This window comes from Aphelocoma coerulescens (genome assembly GCF_041296385.1).
Source record: "Aphelocoma coerulescens isolate FSJ_1873_10779 chromosome W unlocalized genomic scaffold, UR_Acoe_1.0 ChrW_unloc_scaf_3, whole genome shotgun sequence".
Classification (NCBI taxonomy): Eukaryota; Metazoa; Chordata; class Aves; order Passeriformes; family Corvidae; genus Aphelocoma; species Aphelocoma coerulescens.
In genome coordinates this window covers 2,008,876-2,029,180 of record NW_027184082.1, presented here as the reverse complement: position 1 = coordinate 2,029,180, position 20,305 = coordinate 2,008,876, and the positions used below count along the sequence as shown (strand labels likewise).

At 44.6% G+C, this 20,305-nt stretch overlaps 1 protein-coding gene across 7 annotated transcripts in view; it reads left to right on the top strand.

Moving 5' to 3' along the window:
- LOC138102868 (ubiquitin-associated protein 2-like) overlaps positions 1 to 20,305 on the top strand; it is a 295,204-nt gene that overhangs the window by 137,183 nt on the left and 137,716 nt on the right. For all 7 annotated transcript variants that reach the window (XM_069000627.1, XM_069000633.1, XM_069000632.1 and 4 more), the window contains exons 9-10: positions 1,027 to 1,079; positions 15,100 to 15,167. In XM_069000627.1, the coding sequence (XP_068856728.1) occupies positions 1,027 to 1,079; positions 15,100 to 15,167 (121 nt within the window). The remainder of the gene's footprint in view (positions 1 to 1,026; positions 1,080 to 15,099; positions 15,168 to 20,305) is intronic.

The window sequence follows — 20,305 nt, the reverse complement described above, 5'->3', positions numbered from 1 at the left end:
CATAGTGAGGCCACTCATGATCATCTTTGAAAGGTTGTGGAGATTAGGAGAGGTGCCTGATGACGGGAAGAAAGCAAATGTCACCCTGGTCTTCAAAAAGGGCAAGAAGGAGGACCCAGAGAGTTACCAGCCAGTCAACCTCACCTCAGTCCCTGGAAAGGTGATGGAGTCATTCTGGAGGCCATCTCTACCCATATGGAGGACAAGAAGGTGATCTGGAGCAGTCAGCATGTATTCACTAAAGGGAAATCATGCTTGACTAGCCTGATTGCCTTCTACAATGAAACGACTACCATGATGGATCAGGTTTTTGCATCTGTAGGATTGTTTCCTGTAGTTTTCCTGTTGCTGGATGCTGTGGGCTGTGTGCTGTCCTCCAGTGTTTGCCAAATAAACTCTGTGACAACTTATGGTACAAAGCATTTTTCAGCCAGAGTAGAAGCTATTGACGCTTCTGCTGCCATTATATCAATTATATATGTTTTAAAAGAAAATTGCTCTCTCAGGGGAAGGTATTGGGGTTATTTTGCCCTGAGGAGAGAGTTAAGACATTGGAAAGGAGCCTCCAGGGGCATAGTTTAGGTCTTGAATTTGAGTATGTTGACAGTAGGATTATGGATGGTAGAGGTGTTGTGGTCGTTTTGTTCAGGCTCTGAATGAATATGCATGAAACTGGGAGATCCATGGGAGGGTTGAATAACCTCTCAGTGTCATAGGAGGAAGTTCTTCCAATGTTTGCAATTAATCCCTGGGTACAGACATGCATTCATGCAAATTATGTCTGGTACCATAGTGGCTAAGAAATACCTGAAATCAGAAATTAAATGGGAAAATAAACAAACTCACCTTCCAAAATTGTAAATCTGCAAAACAGATTTCTAGAGCTTCCCATGTTTCCAACCACTATCTCCTTGCTTTGTGTTCCATGAATAATGAAAACAGGATTGCTTATAAAGCAGAATGGTTGAAATATGACATTGTGCTTTTAGCTTGTAACTGTTTTCTTTTTTCCTCTAATTCCAATAGGAGCATGGAAAAACTCAGTAGAAGAATGGACTGCAGAAGACTGGAATGAAGATGTAAGTGTACCTTGTTAGGTAGACCAATTGATTATTTACCCTTTTCATAGTTTCTGTGTTGTCTTCAAAAGCTAAATGTTTGAAGTAATACTTTGTATGCATGCAGCGATATTTCTTCTTGTGTTTTTTGCTGCAATTCCTGTTTAAAATATATATATTTATATAAGCTTTTTTTTAGAATTAAATTGAATCAAGAAATATTATTTCTTGGTGGACAATACATAGATAATAAAATTTAAAAAAAAAAGTTTAATCCCAAATTAAGTATTTGTGAATTATAAATTCTCCACTGCTCAATGCTGGTGGGCGTTAACTGCATACTTCCCCCTATTGTGTAAGGATTTAAAGCCATATTATCACAAGACTTTTATGTAATTAAGTGCTGAAGTTTACTATCAACTTTAGACTCTTGATTTGATGCTTTTTGTTTTAAATCTGCATAATTGTTCCACTTAGTCCACTTCATGTTCATAATCTTAAAAAAAGAGCTAGTAATATGCTGAAGTTGGCACTTAATGGCTTCATTCCTGCTGTTTCATCATGATGTGTTGTGTAAAATACTTACAAGTATTTGGGTTCATTCTTTAACAGGCAGGAGATGTCTTCACATCTGCAAAATATTTGGCATTTTTGATCATCATGCATGAAATTCGCATTTATGATTTTAAGTTTTCAGCTATTGTATTAAAGCTTAAGTAGTTCAGAAAACAAACTAGATAGCAAGAAATATGGAAAGGAAAACATAGCTTTTAAGAAGTCTTTCATCTTTTATATGAACATCCATTTCAAGTTTATTTTCAGAAGAGTAAGATTGTCTCAGAAGTCATCCCTTTTTCCTCCTCCTCTAGGGTGGCATGTCAGTGTTATCCCTAGAAATGTGTGAATGTTTCATATAACAGATATGAACGCTCCATCCTTACCTAATGAGAGGGACGTCTTTTGAGAAAATGAAAAGAAGTTCTAAAATTCATAGGTTTTCTGTATCAGTTACTGTCAGCAAAAGCTGGTAGCTTCTTTAAACCTGTCCTCTATTTTTGCAGTATATGCTAGAAGGAAACTAAGGGCTAAGGATACTGAAAATTTATGGCCTTGGTCTTACCCCTGTTTGCTGGTACAATGTAGCATTTGTAATACAGGAGGGATGTTGAGCAATGCTGGTTAGGTAATTAACTATCAAACCCGAGTAATTTGTACATGAATCTTGAAGGAACAGCAAATGAAATCTCTAGCCTGTTGTTAATTTTTATTAATTTTGTTGTGCTGGAAAAATCCCTGTAACCTAGGAGAAAGTTATTCATGTGCTGATGTTCAGAAGGAGTGAATGAAATAGTGAGCTGCAGGCAAATTAGCCCAAATCATCCCTGGGGAAAAAATAAAGTAAAATTGATTCATTTGATTTAAAAAAAAAAAGGAAGCATAAGAATGCACCTTGTGCCATTCAGTGTAGTTGTATGAAAATAGGTCCACTTCAAATAAACCTGATATTGGTCTTTAAGTAAATTTCAATTTAACTGCAAAGATAGAGTATGATAGAGTAAGAGATTTTATCTACATCTTTTGTTCTAAATATGAGTAAGAGATTTTATCTACATCTTTTGTTCTAAATATAATTACATGCTATCATGAAACACATTAAGTGGATTGAAATCTGCCATGAAAAGTTTAGCCAATAAATCTTTTGCAGGAGGGCCCTTATTGAACATGGGCATTTCTAGGAGGGCTATAAAGTAATCCAGTTCCAGGTGTTCTGGTTTGGCGCAATTTAGAAATATATCCTCTGAGAGAAGGCACAACCACCCCTCCCCCACCAGGTTCGGGAAAAATAAATTTTCCTCAAAGGAAAGTGAAGGAGATAAAACTATTTATTTAACTAACACACGGGAAAGGAAAATAATGCTAAATAATAAAATCTCTCGCAGTGGAAAAAAAACTGGGAAAGTGTTAGAGTCCTCCCTTTAGTCTCCTCGGAGCCGGGGCTTGGCCCAGGGCCAGGCCCTCTGTGCCCGGTGGAAAGTCCTCCCGATGTGCTCTGATGTTAAAGCAATCAAGCAGTCCAGTAGAAAAGGGAGAAAATCTGAAATTGCAGGGAAGGAAAAATTCAACTCTGAGTCTCTCTCCAGAGAACAAAGCAGCTGAACCACTGGCCAAAAAAAAAACTGTCCTAGGAGCAGCAAGCCGGGTGCTTCCTTCCTCCCCTGCTGCAGCTGGAAACCAATTGCTATCTGTGTGTGACCTTGAACAAGCTGCAAACTGTTATGAAAAAGTTTTGCTCAGTTTTTTCCTTCCCCCTTTCAGGCTCGGTTTAGAGGCATAGAAAGGCACAAAAATTAATTTCTGGGCATAGGCAGCGATATGGGATACACATCATAAGGTCACCCCAAGACACCAGGCCAGATGCCATCTAGCGTCTTTATCAATGATTTGGAAGTAATATGATCACTGCTGAATAAAATTTGTGAGAAATAAAAAAAATTATTGGAATAGCCATTAAAAGTAAGCCAGTCATACAGAAATCTGAACCTCTGCTAGACTTGACCCATTCAAATGAAAACTAATATAGCCAAGTGCCCATTTGTTTTATAGGAATAAAGGCACACCTCCAGAACAAATGGCCAGTGTCTGGAAAGCAGCAAGTGAAAAATTTTCAGCATTGTAGTGGATGATTGTGCTAGTTTGAAAACAAACCAGTGGGAGGCACCAAGTCAGAATAACAATTTAATGGAAATTAAAGAAAAGGAAAAGAAAGTAAAAGAAAATACTGACAGAGTCAAGATACAACCTGAGTCCCTGTTGGGCAGGGTGGTGGTAGCAGTCCTCTGAAGTGGTGATCCTGTAGTAGAAGGGGTCTGCTCTTCCTCAGAAAGTCCAGTGGTGGCTGTGTAGCTCCTGTTGTACCGGTTTGGCCAAATTTAGAAATATATACTCTGAGAGAAGGCACAACCACCCCTCCCCCCCCCCAGGTTCGGGAAAAAAATAAATTTTCCTCGAAGGAAAGTGAAGAAGATAAAACTATTTATTTAACAAACACACGGGAAAGGAAAATGAGGTTAAATGGTAAAATCTTTTGCTGTGGAGGAAAAACCTGGGATAGCGTTAGAGTCCTCCCTTTGGTCTCCTCAGAGCTGGGGCTTGGCCCAGGGCCAGGCCCTCTGAGCCCGATGAAAAGTCCTCCCGATGTGCTCTGAGGTTGAAAGCAGTCCAGTAGAAAAGGGAGAAAATCCAGAATACCAGAGAAGGAAAAAGCAAGTCCAACTCTCAGTCTCTCTCTCCGGAGAACCAGAAACTGAAAAAAACTGTCCAAAAGCGGACTGGAAAGCAGCAAGCCGGGTGCTTCCTAGCTCCCCTGCCCCGGCTGGGGAAAAAAACCTCCTATCTTTTTGTGACCTTGAACAAGCTGCAAACTGCTTTGAGAAAGTTTTGCTCGGTTTTTGCTTCTCCCTCTCAGGCTCAGTTTAGAGGCATAGAAAGGCACAAAAATTAATTCCTGGGCATAGGCAGCGATATGGGATACACATCATAACGTCACCCCAAGACACCTGTCCTCTGGAAATCCAGTGGAAAGCGTGTCTCTGGTGTTTAGAGTCCCAGATTATATCCACGATGGGATGCTTGGTTCCTCCCTCTGGGTGGAGCATCTCACAATAGGGTAATGAGTCATGAGGCCAAGTGTTGACTAGGCTCATTAACAGAAGATGGTCCGGAGGGAATTATCTCTGAGTCATGCAGCAGGACAATGATGGGCCATTAACAGCAAGATAGTCTGGGGGGAGGAGGCAAGGAAACACTGCCCCACCTGATTTCCTCAGCTCATGAGGATGGTAATAGAATACACCTGAACCCAGGACATTATCCACCCCTTATTCTATTACCATCTACATCATCCCAAATCAATACCTTCTTAAACTCTGAACACACATACATATACATATATATATATATATATACATACATACATACATACATATATATATATATATACACACATATATAGAATGAAACCCTACACACAGTTCTCACCTAAGATTAGGTCTCCTTGTGGTACACAACGGGTTTCCCCATCTTTCTGCATTACCCACCAAGTGTAACCAGGTCCTTGAGAAAAGACAATCCCACGGATGGGTTTGCCTTTGCCTGAGGTGGGATTAATCCAAACAGTCTTTCCTAAAATACCTCTCAGGTGTACCACAGGGACTCTATCTCCATCCACTGTGTGCAAGGATTCAGACTCGGCAGGACCAGCTCGATTGATGGACCCTTGGGTATTGACCATCCAGGTGGCCTTCGCTAAGTTCACTTCCCAATTTTTGAAGGTCCCCCCACCAAGTGCCTTTAGGGTGGTTTTAAGTAGTCCATTGCAGCGTTCAACTTTTCCGGCAGCTGGTGCATGACAAGGAATGTGATATATCCATTCAATACCCTGTTCTCTGGCCCAGGTGTTGATGAGGCTGTTCTTAAAATGAGTCCCGTTGTCTGACTCGATCCTGTCAGGGGTGCCGTGCCTCCACAGGACTTGCTTTTTTAGACCCAAGATGGTGTTCTGGGCTGTAGCATGAGGCAAGGGTAGGTCTCCAGCCATCCAGTGGTTGCTTCAACCATGGTCAACACGTAGCTCTTGCCTTGGCGGGTTTGGGGAAGGGTGATGTAATCAACTTGCCAGGCTTCCCCATACCTGTACTTTGACCATTGTCCACTGTACCACAGAGGCTTCACCTGCTTGGCCTGTTTGATTGCAGCACAGGTCTCACAACTGTGGATGACCTGTGAAATGCTGTCCATGGTAAGGTCCATCCCGCGGTCACGGGCCCATCGGTATGTTGCATCTCTCCCCTGATGACCAGAGACATCATGGGCCCAACGAGCTAGGAATAATTCTCCCTGGTGCTGCCAGTCCAGATCCACCTGTGATACTTTCACCTTGGCAGCTCGGTCCACCTGCTCGTTGTTGCGATGTTCTTCATTAGCCCGACTCTTGGGTACGTGCGCATCCACGTGTTGAACCTTCATGGTCAGCCTCTACTTGGGCGGCGATGTCCTGCCAAATCTCAGCGGCCCAGATGGGTTTCCCTCTGCGCTGCCAGTTGGCTTTTCTCCAGCGAACCAGCCATCCCCACAGAGCATTAGCTACCATCCACGAGTCGGTGTAGAGATAGAGCCTCGGCCACTTCTCTCGTTCAGCAATATCCAAAGCCAGCTGGACGGCTTTAAGCTCTGCAACCTGACTCGATCCACCTTGTCCCTCGGTAGCTTGTGCAACTTGCCGTGTGGGGCTCCATACTGCAGCTTTCCACTTCCGGTTAGCGCCTACAATTCGGCAGGAACCATCAGTGAAGAGGGCATAACGTCTTTCAGTCTCCGGTAGCTTATTATATGGTGGGGCTTCCTCAGCACGAGTCACTTGCTCTTCCTCTTCTTCAGAAGATAATCCAAAAGTCTCACCTTCAGGCCAGTTTGTTATAATTGCCAGTATCCCAGGGCGATTCGGGTTTCCAATATGGGCACGCTGTGTGATGAGAGCAATCCATTTGCTCCATGTGGTGTCGGTGGCGTGATGAGTGGAAGGAACCTTTCCCTTGAACATCCACCCCAGCACTGGTAGTCGGGGTGCCAGGAGGACTTGTGCCTCAGTGCCAATTACCTCTGAGGCAGCTTGGATTCCTTCATAGGCTGCCAAGATTTCCTTCTCTGTGGGAGTGTAGTTGGCTTCAGACCCTCTGTAGCTTTGGCTCCAGAATCCCAGTGGTCGGCCCCGAGTCTCACCAGGCACCTTCTGCCAGAGGCTCCAGGACAGGCCATGGCTCCCAGCTGCAGAGTAGAGCACATTCTTCACTTCTGGTCCTGTCCTGACTGGGCCAAGGGCTACCGCGTGAGCGATTTCCTGCTTGATCTGGGCAAAGGCTTGCTGCTGTTCAGGGCCCCAGTGGAAATCGTTCTTCTTGCGGGTAACCAGGTAGAGAGGGCTCACAATCTGGCTATACTCAGGAATGTGCATTCTCCAAAAACCTATGGCGCCTAGGAAAGCTTGTGTTTCCTTCTTGCTGGTTGGTGGAGACATTGCAGTGATCTTATTTATGACCTCAGTGGGAATCTGATGTTGTCTATCTTGCCACTTTACTCCCAGGAACTGGATCTCTCGGGCAGGTCCCTTGACTTTGCTCCTTTTGATGGCAAAGTCGGCTTCCAGGAGAATCTGGATGATTTTCTCTCCTTTCTCAAATACTTCCTTTGCAGTGTTTCCCCACACAATGATGTCATCGATGTATTGCAGATGTTCTGGGGCCTCACCCTTTTCCAGTGCAGTCTGGATCAGTCCATGGCAAATGGTGGGACTGTGCTTCCACCCCTGGGGCAGTCGGTTCCAGGTGTATTGCACACCCTTCCAGGTGAAGGCAAACTGGGGCCTGCATTCTGCTGCCAAAGGAATGGAGAAGAAGGCATTGGCAATGTCAATAGTGGAATACCACTTCGCTGCTTTGGACTCCAGCTCGTCCTGAAGTTCCAACATGTCCGGCACAGCAGCGCTTAATGGTGGCGTGACCTCATTCAGGCCACGGTAGTCCACTGTCAGTCTCCATTCTCCACTGGACTTATGCACTGGCCATATAGGGCTGTTGAAAGGTGAATGGGCCTTGCTGACCACCCCTTGGCTCGCCAATTTGCGAATCATCTTGTGGATGGGAACCACAGAGTCTCTGTCGGTGCGGTATTGGCGACGGTGCACTGTTGCTGTGGCGATTGGTACCTGTTGTTCTTCACCTCTTAGCAGTCCCATGGCAGAGGGGTCATCTGAGAGGCCAGGCAATGTACTCAGGTGTCTGATATCTTCTGTCTCCACAGCAGCTATCCCAAAAGCCCAACGATGTCCTTTTGGGTCCTTGAAATATCCATTTCTGAGATAGTCTATGCCGAGAATGCACGGGGCCTCCGGGCCAGTCACGATGGGGTGTTTCTGCCGCTCGTTCCCAGTCAAACTCACTTCAGCTTCCAGTACAGTCAGCTGCTGGGATCCTCCTGTCACCCCAGAAATAGAAATGGGTTCTGTTCCCACATACCTTGATGGCATCAGAGTACATTGAGCGCCAGTGTCAACCAAAGCCGTGTATTTTTGTGGGTCAGATGTGCCAGGCCATCGGACCCACACAGTCCAAAAGACCCGATTATCCCTTTCCTCTACCTGGCTAGAGGCAGGGCCCCTCTATTCCTGGTCATGTTGCATGTTGCTCCCTTCTGGTGAATACGTTCCTGAGGTCCCCTCAAGAGGATCGGTCATATTATCATTCCTATACCGTCTGGAGTTCTGTGTGCGAGAGACCGGAGCAATGTTGACTCTAGATGCGCTTCTTGTGGTAGTTGTCCCTCTTTTTAGTTCACGTACCCTGGCTGCTAAGGAGGAGGTGGGTTTTCCATGCCACTTACTCATGTCTTCTCCATGTTCCTGAAGGAAAAACCAGAGATTACCTCGTGGGGTGTATCCTCTCTCCCTGGTTGGGGGACGCCGGCTCCTAATGGCAGAGACTCTTGTTGGTTCTGGCGAGATGTGGTAAATCTCTTCCTTAAGTTCCTTTTTCAATTTCTGATGGCCTTCTTCAATCAAACTACGGACTTGTTCAGCCAGCCTTGTTTCCACGGATGAGACATGGGTGCGAAACGGGGCTGTAACGGTGTCCTTGTAAATCCTCAGCTTGTTCACCAAGACGCCCACCCTGTCCTCACCTTCCCTCCATTGCAGCGTTGCCAGGTAACGGGAGTACATCTCTGGTCCCAGATGTGCGAACCTCAACCACATCTGTGATGTGCACTGGACACCATCTGGGCTCTTAGGAAATCTCTCGTCTTCTGAGAAAATGATTTCCAGCCCAGCCAATTCCCTCAGGCACCGGATACCTTGTTCCATTGTGCTCCATTTTCCTTGGTGCACCTGGAGGTCTTCTTTACAAAGGTACCTGTCCCTTACACTTGTAAGCAGTCGCTGCCAGAGGCTGAGAGTTTCTTGGGTTCTCCCAATCCCCTGGTCAATGACCACATCCTGGGACAGAGATCCCAGCTGCCTGGCCTCACTTCCGTCCAGAATGGTGTCATTGGCTGCAGCGTCCCAGAAGCGGAGCAGCCAGGTCAGGATGGACTCATTTGTCTGGCGGGTGAATTCCCTCTGCAGGTCACGCAGCTCACCCAGGGATAGTGACCGAGTGATGATCTCTGGCTCTGCCTCTTCTGCTGGGTGTGAAGGTCCTGCTATGTCCTCGTCAGTCACTATGCGGACTGACTTGTTTTTTGATTTCTTCTTCTGGACGGGGGCAACTGCAATCAGTTTAGGCTGTTCTGGTTCAGTGACAGTTTGTGTGGAGATGCTTATAGCTCCTTTGGCTTTTTCCTCCTCTCTGACAGTCTGCGTAGACATGGACACTGTTGTCTTGCGTCTGGGTTTGTTCTCCTCTGTGACAGTCTGCGTGGACATGGACGCTGTGGTCTTGGGTCTGGGTTCTTTCTCCTCTGTGACAGTCTGAGTAGAGATGGATGCTGTCACTTTGCTTTTGGTTCCTTTCTTCTTTGCGACAATCGGTGTAGACATTGTGCTTGTTGCTCGGCTCGTTTTTTTCCTCTCATCCTGAGGATGCTGTGCCATAGCTGTGATCCTAAGCATGGTGTACATAGTGCAGGTCATGGAGAAAAAAGAGAAAAGAACTGACAAGAAGATTATGCCATCCGTAACATCCACAGGGAACTCAATATTTTCAAAAACTTCTGTGTCCGGTCTGAAAGGCTGGAAAAAAACATTCTTTAATAATCCCACCAGGGGCTGGGTATGATTGTTGAGGCCCCAGATGTAGCAGCCTAAAGTAGGACAAGCAGACAAAGTTGAGTATATATTCCGAATTATGTTCATTGTCTCGGAGGTTATCATGCAGTAGGCATAATACACTAATAAAGCAAATTTTATACCATACCCTGGTCTACACAGCAGCATTACAATCGGCAGATAGTTCCCCATGTGCGGAAAAATATAGAGAGCTAGGTACAAGACCCATGTAAGCATGTTGAGCATCATAGTGAGTAGGTGGCTTCTACAATACAAAATTGTAATTCTGACTTTTCTCAGCAGCCTAGCCCCACATTGGGCACCAAATTATGTGCTAGTTTGAAAACAAACCAGTGGGAGGCACCAAGTCAGAATAACAATTTAATGGAAATTAAAGAAAAGGAAAAGAAAGTAAAAGAAAATACTGACAGAGTCAAGATACAACCTGTGTCCCTGTTGGGCAGGGTGGTGGTAGCAGTCCTCTGAAGTACTGATCCTGTAGTAGAAGGGGTCTGCTCTTCCTTAGAAAGTCCAGTGGTAGCTGTGTAGCTACTGTCCTCTGGAAATCCAGTGGAAAGCGTTTCTCTGGTGTTTAGAGTCCCAGATTATATCCACGATGGGATGCTTGGTTCCTCCCTCTGGGTGGAGCATCTCACAATAGGGTAATGAGTCATGAGGCCAAGTGTTGATTAGGCTCATTAACAGAAGATAGTCCGGAGGGAGTTATCTCTGAGTCATGCAGCAGGACAATGATGGGCCATTAACAGCAAGATAGTCTGGGGGGAGGAGGCAAGGAAACACTGCCCCACCTGATTTCCTCAGCTCATGAGGATGGTAATAGAATACACCTGAACCCAGGACAATGATCAAAAAAGAACAGCTCAGCATGATGTCCTAAAGGGCTGTTGCTGTGGCAAAAAAACCCTATTGTAGTCTTTTTGCCTGTAGGCACTCTTCCCTGTCTCTTAATCATTCTTGATTTATATTTCAGTATGTGGACTCTCCTGAACTTGGTTCTGAAATACTGCATCCAATTATTCATTGCTTTTACAAAACAAAAAATGTGGAAAATAGCTGAAAATATTTACTGATAGTATTGGTGTTTGAGAGTGAGATTTTTAGTTTACTGAATCTGAAAAGGTTACTTTATTAGCATATAATGAGTTCTTGCTTTAGTCTAGCAGAAAAAGGCTTAATATGAACCTGTGGCTGGAAAATGGAGCCATGCATTAAATATATTATATACAATTCTAGCAGCATGACTAATGATTGAAATAACCAAGAAAGCTGATGTATTTGCTGTCTGCAGGTAAAGACCATGTGTTTTTTTGAAGAATATTTTTATTTAAATGTGGTGTTCCCTAGTCAAGTATAAGTTAGGTGCAGGTGAATGAAATTTCATGTTGTTTGACCTGAGGACGATTTGATTTCTGTGATTTAATAGTCCTGTCTGGTATTTATGTCTAGTAGTGAGTATTGAGCAAGCATAGTATGTTTCAGCATGCTATTAAATAGAGGAAACTCTTTGCAGTGAAAATCGGAGGTTGTGTGGACAATGAAGGACCAGACAAATATTGAGGTACTGTAGATGGCTCTGGGTTTTCCTCTTAAAATTGTGATCATATTCTTCTGGCTAAATAAAATTAAGTTTAACTACAGAAACTATCAGAAGGGAAGAAATACAATACATACAAATTGTTGGAAAGTGGATGAAGTAAAACATTTTCTGCATAATATTGGTAGTTTTAGTTTTTATTTGAAACAATGGCAACACTTTAAAAAAAAAAATTGTAGTGGGAGTGTTTCCTTTACCTGGAAGAAGCACAAGAACTTGTCTTATTTTCTTTAACTTCAGTACATCATACCAAAACACTAATAAGGTTTTGTTATTTATGATTTGTTGCTGTTGAGTTTTTATGAGTATGCCAGAATATATTTTCTTGTGGTCCTCACTTATCAACTGGCCATAGGAACTGGTAGCTTAGTTGTTAAATATATTGTGTGTTTGGTGATTGGAGGATGATTTTTATCATAGAAACAGGAGCTGAAAAGCATAGACATTTCACTGCAGATGGAGGAAATACCATTGTGAGGCTGCTGCTTGCAAATGGTTCACAACTGTTCATTCAGTTCTGGGAAAATGGCAGAGCCTCAGTGAAAGATTTGTGAGTGTAGTGTACAGTGAGCAAAAATAACTATTTTAGGAGCTGATATTACTTCTAAGATACATAGTTTGAAAACAAACCAGTGGGAGGCACCAAGTCAAAATAACAATTTAATAGGGAAATTAAAAAAAAAGGCAGAAAACACTGGTTTAAACTGACAGAGTCAGGATACAACCTGACACCCTGCTAGTCAGGGTGGCAGTAGCAGTCCAATAAGATGGTGGCTGCAGTCCTCCTGAAGTGGTGGATGTGGTTCTGTTGAAGTGGTGATCCTGTAGAAGGGTCTGCTCTTCCTCAGAAGGTCCAGTGGTGGGTATGCAGCTCTTGTCCTCTGGGAATCCAGTGGGAAGGGTTGTCTGTGGTGTTCGGAATCTCAGATTATATCCAGGATGGAATGCTTGGTTCCTCCCTCTTGGTGGAGCATATCACAATGGGATGATGAGTCATGAGGCAAGGCATTGATGGGTTCATTAACAGAAGATAGTCCGGAGGGAGGAGGCAAGGAAACACTGCCCCACCTGGTTTCAACAGCTCATGAGGATGGTAATAGCATACACTGCAACCCAGGACATAAGAAATTCTAAATACTTCTGTGTAATAAAGCTTTCAAGCTGCTGCTGCACAAAGTATGTGTTTGGACAAATGCTGTAATCCCAGCAGACTTTTGAATTAGGTGTTTGATTGGAGCTTGTGGCAGTGAGTTTGCTGCAGGGTGTAGTGTAAACTTCAATGTAGCCAAGCTTAAAGAGAACATTTCCTCTCTCACGTCAAGCATGCTTTTGCATTGTCACAAATATCCTCAGGCTCCTCGATTTGCTTAGTTTTTATGATTCATCAGTGTTTTGGCCATGGCTCATCTTATCCTGGGTTTTGTGAGCATAAGAAACTTTTGACATTACAAAGAATTTGCTATTTAACCAAGAGATTGCAAACCATAAGCTGCTGCTTGTACCATTAGCTGACCTCCTTGTGCTATATAATGCAGGAGTCTCATAACACCACAGAAAGTACAGTACACGTTGTTCTAAAATAACACGTATGGTGGGGAAAGAGCTGAGCAATAGAGAAACAGCCTTTTAAAATAGAAATATGCTTGAGCTGAATCTTCTTTGTTTTGGTCAGTACATAGAGTTGCAGGCTGGCAGCATTATGCACAGGACAGAGTTGTGTTCCAGAAAGATGGTGATGCCTTTTCCTGATCTTAAAATCAAGAGTCATACACGGTTAGAAGGGGAAAAGAGATTTTACCTTGGTATTTATTATAAAGATCCTTAGGTGCACATGTCCAGGTCATATGCATCGAGATGCACCCCACCGAGTATGTCCCCTCAACATCGGGTATAACATTATAGGTTTTACTAATTAGCATATCTATCAAAGATTCCCCAATGAGAGGCTCAAGTGAGCCCCCCCCCCCCCCCAAGGAACCTTCCCCTGGATGGTTCTATCTTGGTTTACAGAATGTGTTCTGGAGAGGACCTTGGGGTCTGGGGCACACGGATCTCTAGCTACGAAGCTTCTAAAATGTTTAGTCTCTTAGCTTAACAAACAAGTCCAAGAATGTAGGCAAAAAGCACTAGGAATACAGAAGTTGTAAAAAGGTATAACAGGGGTATAAAAGAAAAGGCAAAAATCTTCATGGCATCAATGGTATTAAATATGTTGTATTGGCAGGAAGGGAAGGAAATGGAGGAATTGTGGTGGTACTCATTTTTTCATGACCCAGCGTAGTGCTAGGGGAGAGCACATGAAACATTTGAACTTTGAGTAGTAAGCGATTTGCTCCCAGTAAGACCCTCTGCATCCTGCTTAAATCAAATGTTTCATAGAAGAATCCCAGATGACCATATACAGGGACATATGTGCTTTCAGTAGAGCTGCCTGTGGGATGGCAGATGATATTGCCTCATGTCTGTGATGTCCTTTAAACTGGGCTGCTAGCAATTAAAAATGCATAATTTCCTGGAAGAGCTACATTCAAATGTCACATTCTAAAGGGATTCTTTGTGCATGTTTGAATAGGTCAGTTATTCTTTAGTCTAAATACAGAGCTACACCAAAGTAGTTAAGGGTGATTTTGTGCAAATTTAATTTTAAATATAACCATTATACAGTCATATCTCTGCCTTGTTAAACCAAACCTGTACTGGCTCATTCTGGTTTGCAAGTATTCCTGTCAATAGAAATGAATTAACCATAGGAAGTTGTAGTTGTTTAACTACTATTCTTCTAAAAAGAAAAGCTATTTAAAAAAATCCCAAACAGGAAACAACCAACCCCCCTACAAACCAAAATCACCTCCTTTCCCCCCCAAAATGCCAACCAACCAGCTCCCCCTCCCCAGCTACCTGTGCAAGTATCTATCTTTATTGTAACAGAATGGTGGAAGCAGTACAGTTTTCTGCTGTGGATGGTTTGACTTGTTATACTAGTATAAGCAATTACACAGTTCTCCCTTTATTATTTTAAAACTCATGCTTGCAGAGCAATCTGTTTAAGATGGTTTTGCTACCCCTAGCAGAAGTGCCAAGAAAGAACCATGAATGCTAGTTCACTGTACATACCTGAGTGCAAACCTGCCTCCACTGGTGATGTGAGCTGAAATGTAAAACAGAGATACATGAAATGAGTGGGAATGGTGCAATGTGTTAGACTTCTACAACAAGATTTATCAGAGCTGCTCTATGGAGTCCTAAATTATGTCTGCACACTGATGATATACCAGCTGTCGCATTAATTACTTTCTACTGGTATAGTTTTCAGTTAAACTATTTCCCAAACTGATGTAGTTACATTAGTATACCATTCAGTGTTCAGTATATCAAATTTCCTAACACTTTAATTAAATTGGTACTTGATTCTGTGGAGAAGACTTTGCTGAAGTTCGACTACATGTTTTTGTCTTTTTAAGCAGAGCTGCAGCATAACTGGTTGTAATGATAGCTTGACTTTACTTTTATCTTAAAAGTGCATGACCAAGATGGAATTTCTGAAGATGTCACAGTACTGGTGTGAGCATGTGTATGATTAAAATAACTCTCCCCCACACACACTTTTTCAGCTTTCTGAAACAAAAGTCTTCACTGCTTCCTCTGTTCCAGCTGAGAATCATGTGACTCCTAGGCAAAGGTAAGCTCTTCTTCCATAGTTTCCCTATACCTTAAAAACTTTCTGCTTGTTGAAGCAATGCTAGCTTGCACATATAAAATGTTGAGTAAAACACAGGGCAGCCTTGGTCAGAGATTGGTCAAGCTAGTTTCAAAATTGTGAGTCTTGCTTTTGTGGGTTCCTGTGTGTCATGGTTTGATGCTGGCCCAATGCCAGGCACCCACAAGAGTTGCTCGTTCACCCTCCCCTGCCACAGCTGGGCAGAGGAGAGATAGAAAAAAAATTAACAGAGGGTTCATAAGTTGAGATAAGGACCAGGAGAAAACACTTCAGGGGCAAAACAGCCTTAACTTAAAGTTACAAAGTGAATTTATTGCTAACAGACTCAGAGGAGGATAATGAGAAGTAAAATAAGCCCTTAAAACACCTTTTCCCCTCAGCCCCTCCTTCCTTCCCACCGACATCACAGGGAGACAGGGCATGGGAGTTTTGGTCAGTTCATCACCGAGATTCTCTTCCGCTGCTCTGGGAGAGGAGTCCTTCCCCTGTCAGACTGTGGGGTCCCTCCCATGGGAGACAGTTCTTCACGAACCTCTCTGATGTGGGTCCACTCTCACGAGCAGCAGTCCTACTGCACCTGCTGTAACGTGAGTCCCTCCCATGGGTAAACAGTTCTCCCAAAACTGCTGCGCCGTGGGTCTCTTTCCACGGGGTGCAGTCCTCCAAGGACAGGCTGCTCCAGCCTGGAAGCAAGGGCCCTCTCTCTCCATCGGGTCTTCCACTGGACCACAGCTCCTCCAGGCATCCACCCGCTCTGGCATGGACACCTCCCCCACAGGCTGTGGGTGGATCTCTGCATCCCCCATGGACCCATGGGCTGCAGGGGGACAGCCTGCTTCACCACGGTCTTCACCACGGCCTGCAGAGGAATCTTGACTCTGGTGGCTGGAGCACCTCCTCCCCCTCCTTCTTCACTGACCTTGGTGTCTCCATGTTGTTTTCCCTCACGTTCTCACCTTCTCTTCTCTGACTAGAAGCAAAACCTTGTGACTTAGTTTTGATTTTCTTCTTAAATATGTTATCACAGAGGCATGATTGGCCCAGTTTTGGCCAGCAGCATGTCCATCTTTCAGAGCCATCAGAGATTGGCTCTGCTGAACATGGTGGAAGCTTCCAGGAGCTTCTCACAGGAGCCACCTCTGTGGCCCCCCTGTTACCAAAAACCAGGCTGTGCAAAACCAATACACTGTGTTACCTATTATTGACTACAGAAGTGGAGCCAAACTTACCAAATCCATGAACATAATACTGACTTCTGCACAAAGACTGCTTACTGGCAGGAACAAAAGTAGCTGGTAAGAAAACTGTGCTGCTGTTGTTGAAAAGGAAGCTCTGGCTTTGCTGTCCAGAAAATCAAAACCCTGCCCCTGTAGATGTAGAAAGTATTCAGAATGTAGTGCTTTGACAAATATGTTGCCATAAAAGCTTGTGTTGCTTACCAGGAAAATCACCTTCTTGCCATCACGATTACTTGCCTTAATTGATGATATAGAGTTCAGATAGAGAACGGAAAATATGGCAGTTGCTTGTTACAGCGGGGATTACTGTAACACGCATATATCAAACCAGGAGTCCCGTGGAAAATGAAATATATATGGACAGATTCTTGATAGATGTTTCAGAGATGTTTATTTCTCCAGCCGCATGGCCGGGGCTCAGCTCAGGAACTCTGCAGTCACGGGACCCCGGGACCTTTTGCTCGTCCCGGGGAACACAAACCAACCAATGGGGAACGAGGCTGACAGGGGCAGGGAAACCCCGTGTCTCTCCCCCCCAGGGCCCCTCCCCCAGGGCCCCATGGCAGGGTGAGGGACCCCAACATCTCCCCCGTTTTATTTTAATAAAATGAGAATGAAAACAACTGGATAAACATAACAAGAACAGTTTCAAAACAAAACAAGCCACTCTCCTGAGTCTTTAAATGTCCAAACAGATTCTCTGGAACATCTTACGGCTGACAGAAGGGAGACAGAACTTTCTGAACATGCTTTGTGGGGAAACTGAGGCAGGATAGGGCTTGATTTCTTCCCTCCCCCTTTTCATCCCCCCATCGGCATTGAAGAGGAATTGTAAGGAAATGGAACTGTATAAGGAAGCCATGGGGTGAAAAACGGATTAGGAATAAACTGGGGATAGGGTAGACTTAGGAAAGGGTTTATATTGGGTATAGGGTAAAAGGGGAAATTAGGCTGCGGGTAGGGAAATTGCTGGGATGGATATTGTTTATAATTTTGTGCATAACGGCTGCCTTTGACGGGAATACCCCCAGGCCCAGTAACATTCGCTGCTTGTAAACCCTTCTTTCCTTGCACTATATCAAATTGTACAGCTTCTCCATCTCCTACACTTTGCAGGTAATTTTTAGGGTTATTCCTTTTAATGGCAGTTCTATGGATGAATAAGTCTTCCCCTGTATCATCTTGTGTTATAAATCCATAGTTGTTTTTGACATTGTACCATTTCACAGTTCCTGTGACTTTCGTTGCTAGAACGTCTCCTATCACTTGCTTGCGTGTTCGTCGTGGGTGCCGGTCTCGCGTGGCTGCTGCCTCGCTGACTCCGACGTCTCGGCCGGGCCCCCGCGTTGCGGCCGCTCTGCGCTCTCTGCACGGCCCCGCTCCGGCGCGTGTCTGGGCTCTGCACGGCCCCGCTCCGGTGCGTGTCTGGGCTCTGCGCGGCCCCGCGCTGCCATCGCCGCTGGCTCCGTGGCCTGTGAGTGGTTCCGCTCCGCAAACTCCACACTGCTTCGAGAGCGGCCCCGTTTCGGCTCGGCTCGGCGCGGCGCGGCTTCTCGTGTCGCTGTGGAAACCGCCGCTTCTCCCTCCACAGGGCTCTCCGAGCCAGTCGCTCAGAGCGGCCTGCCACGCCGATGCCCGCTTCCTGGCTGCTCGTGGCCCACGGCACCCGCGGCGCCTGCGGCGTCGCTCCCTCACTCGCGGCCGGGTGGCCGGGGACCCCGAGACAGGGATGGGGTCCGCGGTAAGGCGCGCGCTCCCGAGGGGGCCGGGCGCATCCAGCGCAGGCACTTCCGCTGGCACGGCTGCAGTCATGCGCTCCCGGGATGGCGGCCGCGCGGTCTCGGCCATGGGAGAAGTATGATCTTCTGCTTTAGGGGTAATGGGACCATACAAATGCTCTTCAAGAGCGTCCCTGATTATAAGATATGCACGGAAAGCTTCGCTTTGATCCCATACCTTATCCCAGATCTCGTTCCAGAAACACCCCTCACAAGATTCAGGAGGTTCGATATCAAAAAGTAAGTCTCGGGAAATATAGGGGAACCTTTTGAAAAGCCACATAAAGAAGTGTTCTACATCTCCCGGTTGCATTACTTTTTTGTTTTGTTGTTTAAGGATTCCTTTTACTTCTAGATACATTTTTTTCTGTGGCTCAGAGAGCCCCATTTCCCACGATTCTTCCATAGTCCAGAGAGAATATCCAAACCAAGATGAGAAGAGAGAGGCCTAGAGTTGTTTTTTACTCACGAATTTCCTCAGGGATCGGTGTCTTGCCCGCATTCTTCCACCAGTTGTTACAGCGGGGATTACTGTAACACGCATATATCAAACCAGGAGTCCCGTGGAAAATGAAATATATATGGACAGATTCTTGATAGATGTTTCAGAGATGTTTATTTCTCCAGCCGCATGGCCGGGGCTCAGCTCAGGAACTCTGCAGTCACGGGACCCCGGGACCTTTTGCTCGTCCCGGGGAACACAAACCAACCAATGGGGAACGAGGCTGACAGGGGCAGGGAAACCCCGTGTCTCTCCCCCCCAGGGCCCCTCCCCCAGGGCCCCATGGCAGGGTGAGGGACCCCAACAGTTGCTGCCTTTGCTTGTCTTTGTCTTCACCAAATGCCTGGCCAATTATGTGGAATCAGCTGCCTGCATTAGCCTCAGAGAGCCGGTTAAGGTTATATGATGAAGACTTCTGTAGTTGGATAGCATGAGATCTGAAAACTAGATGGCCTAATGGTCCCAAACATCCTGATACAGCTGTACTGCTATACTTCAGACTGCAGCAAAATTTTCATTATAACATGGGTGTGACCTGGAGGAGGCATGGTGTCAGTTGTCTTACAGTTTATATTCCATTCCTTTCCTTCTTAAAGGTGATATGGCAGGGGGATTGGACTAGATGATTTCCACAAGTCCCTTTCAACCCTAACTATTTGTGATATGCTCACATGTTCATTGTTTTAATGCAAATATTCTTCCAGTGGATATCCCTCAATTTATGTTAGAAAATATTTTAGTTCATCAGCTCAAATTCTGGTGTATTGTTTTGTGTTTTGTGGTTTTTCATTTTGGTTGTTTGGTCATTTTTTTACTTGCCATAAGAAAGGCTTGGACATTAAAAAATCTATGCTAATCAAAGTGCTGGAAGCAGCTCTTCAGCCCAAGCCTGTGGTATATTTAGGATAAACTTAAGTCAGAATTTTTTGAGTAGATTTCTTTTGTTGTCTGAATGCTTTGCTTTTCCTTGGATAAACCTGTGTTAAACGTGTAGGTGTTAATAGGCCATGTTAAATGTAAGAAAATTCACATTTCTCATCCTGCTCAGGTATGTATGGTAAAGTAATTTTGGATATGTGCCTACTATCTGAGAAATGTAGCTTTTATTTCTGCTGCTCTTGTGACTTCCATACCAGCACACACTCAGTTGCTGCATGTGACTTCATTCTTTACTGTCTGTATACCCACCCCATACAGAGGTAGGACTTTGATCCCTTTCTCTTTTTAAAGGAATAGTGCGATATACAGAGAATGTGGATTATCAATATATATAATGGGTTGGCAGACAGGATCAGCTTAAACACAATGTATCTTTTATGACTTGTCTCCAGTTACTTGGTTATATTAATCATATGGGTTATTTATGTGATACGTGATGTTATAAATCTGATAATGTTTTAAATGAGAGCAAAGAATTTATATTCTAGCTGTAGTGGTAAGTTTCAGCTAGCAGAATTTTATTTTCTGGCAAAAACCTCTATTCTACCTCTTTTGTATGGCAGGCAAGAAATGTTTGAAAAGACTGTTAATCATTAATAATTCTGTTGATGGTATGGCAGCCTTAATATTAGTGCTTTCTTC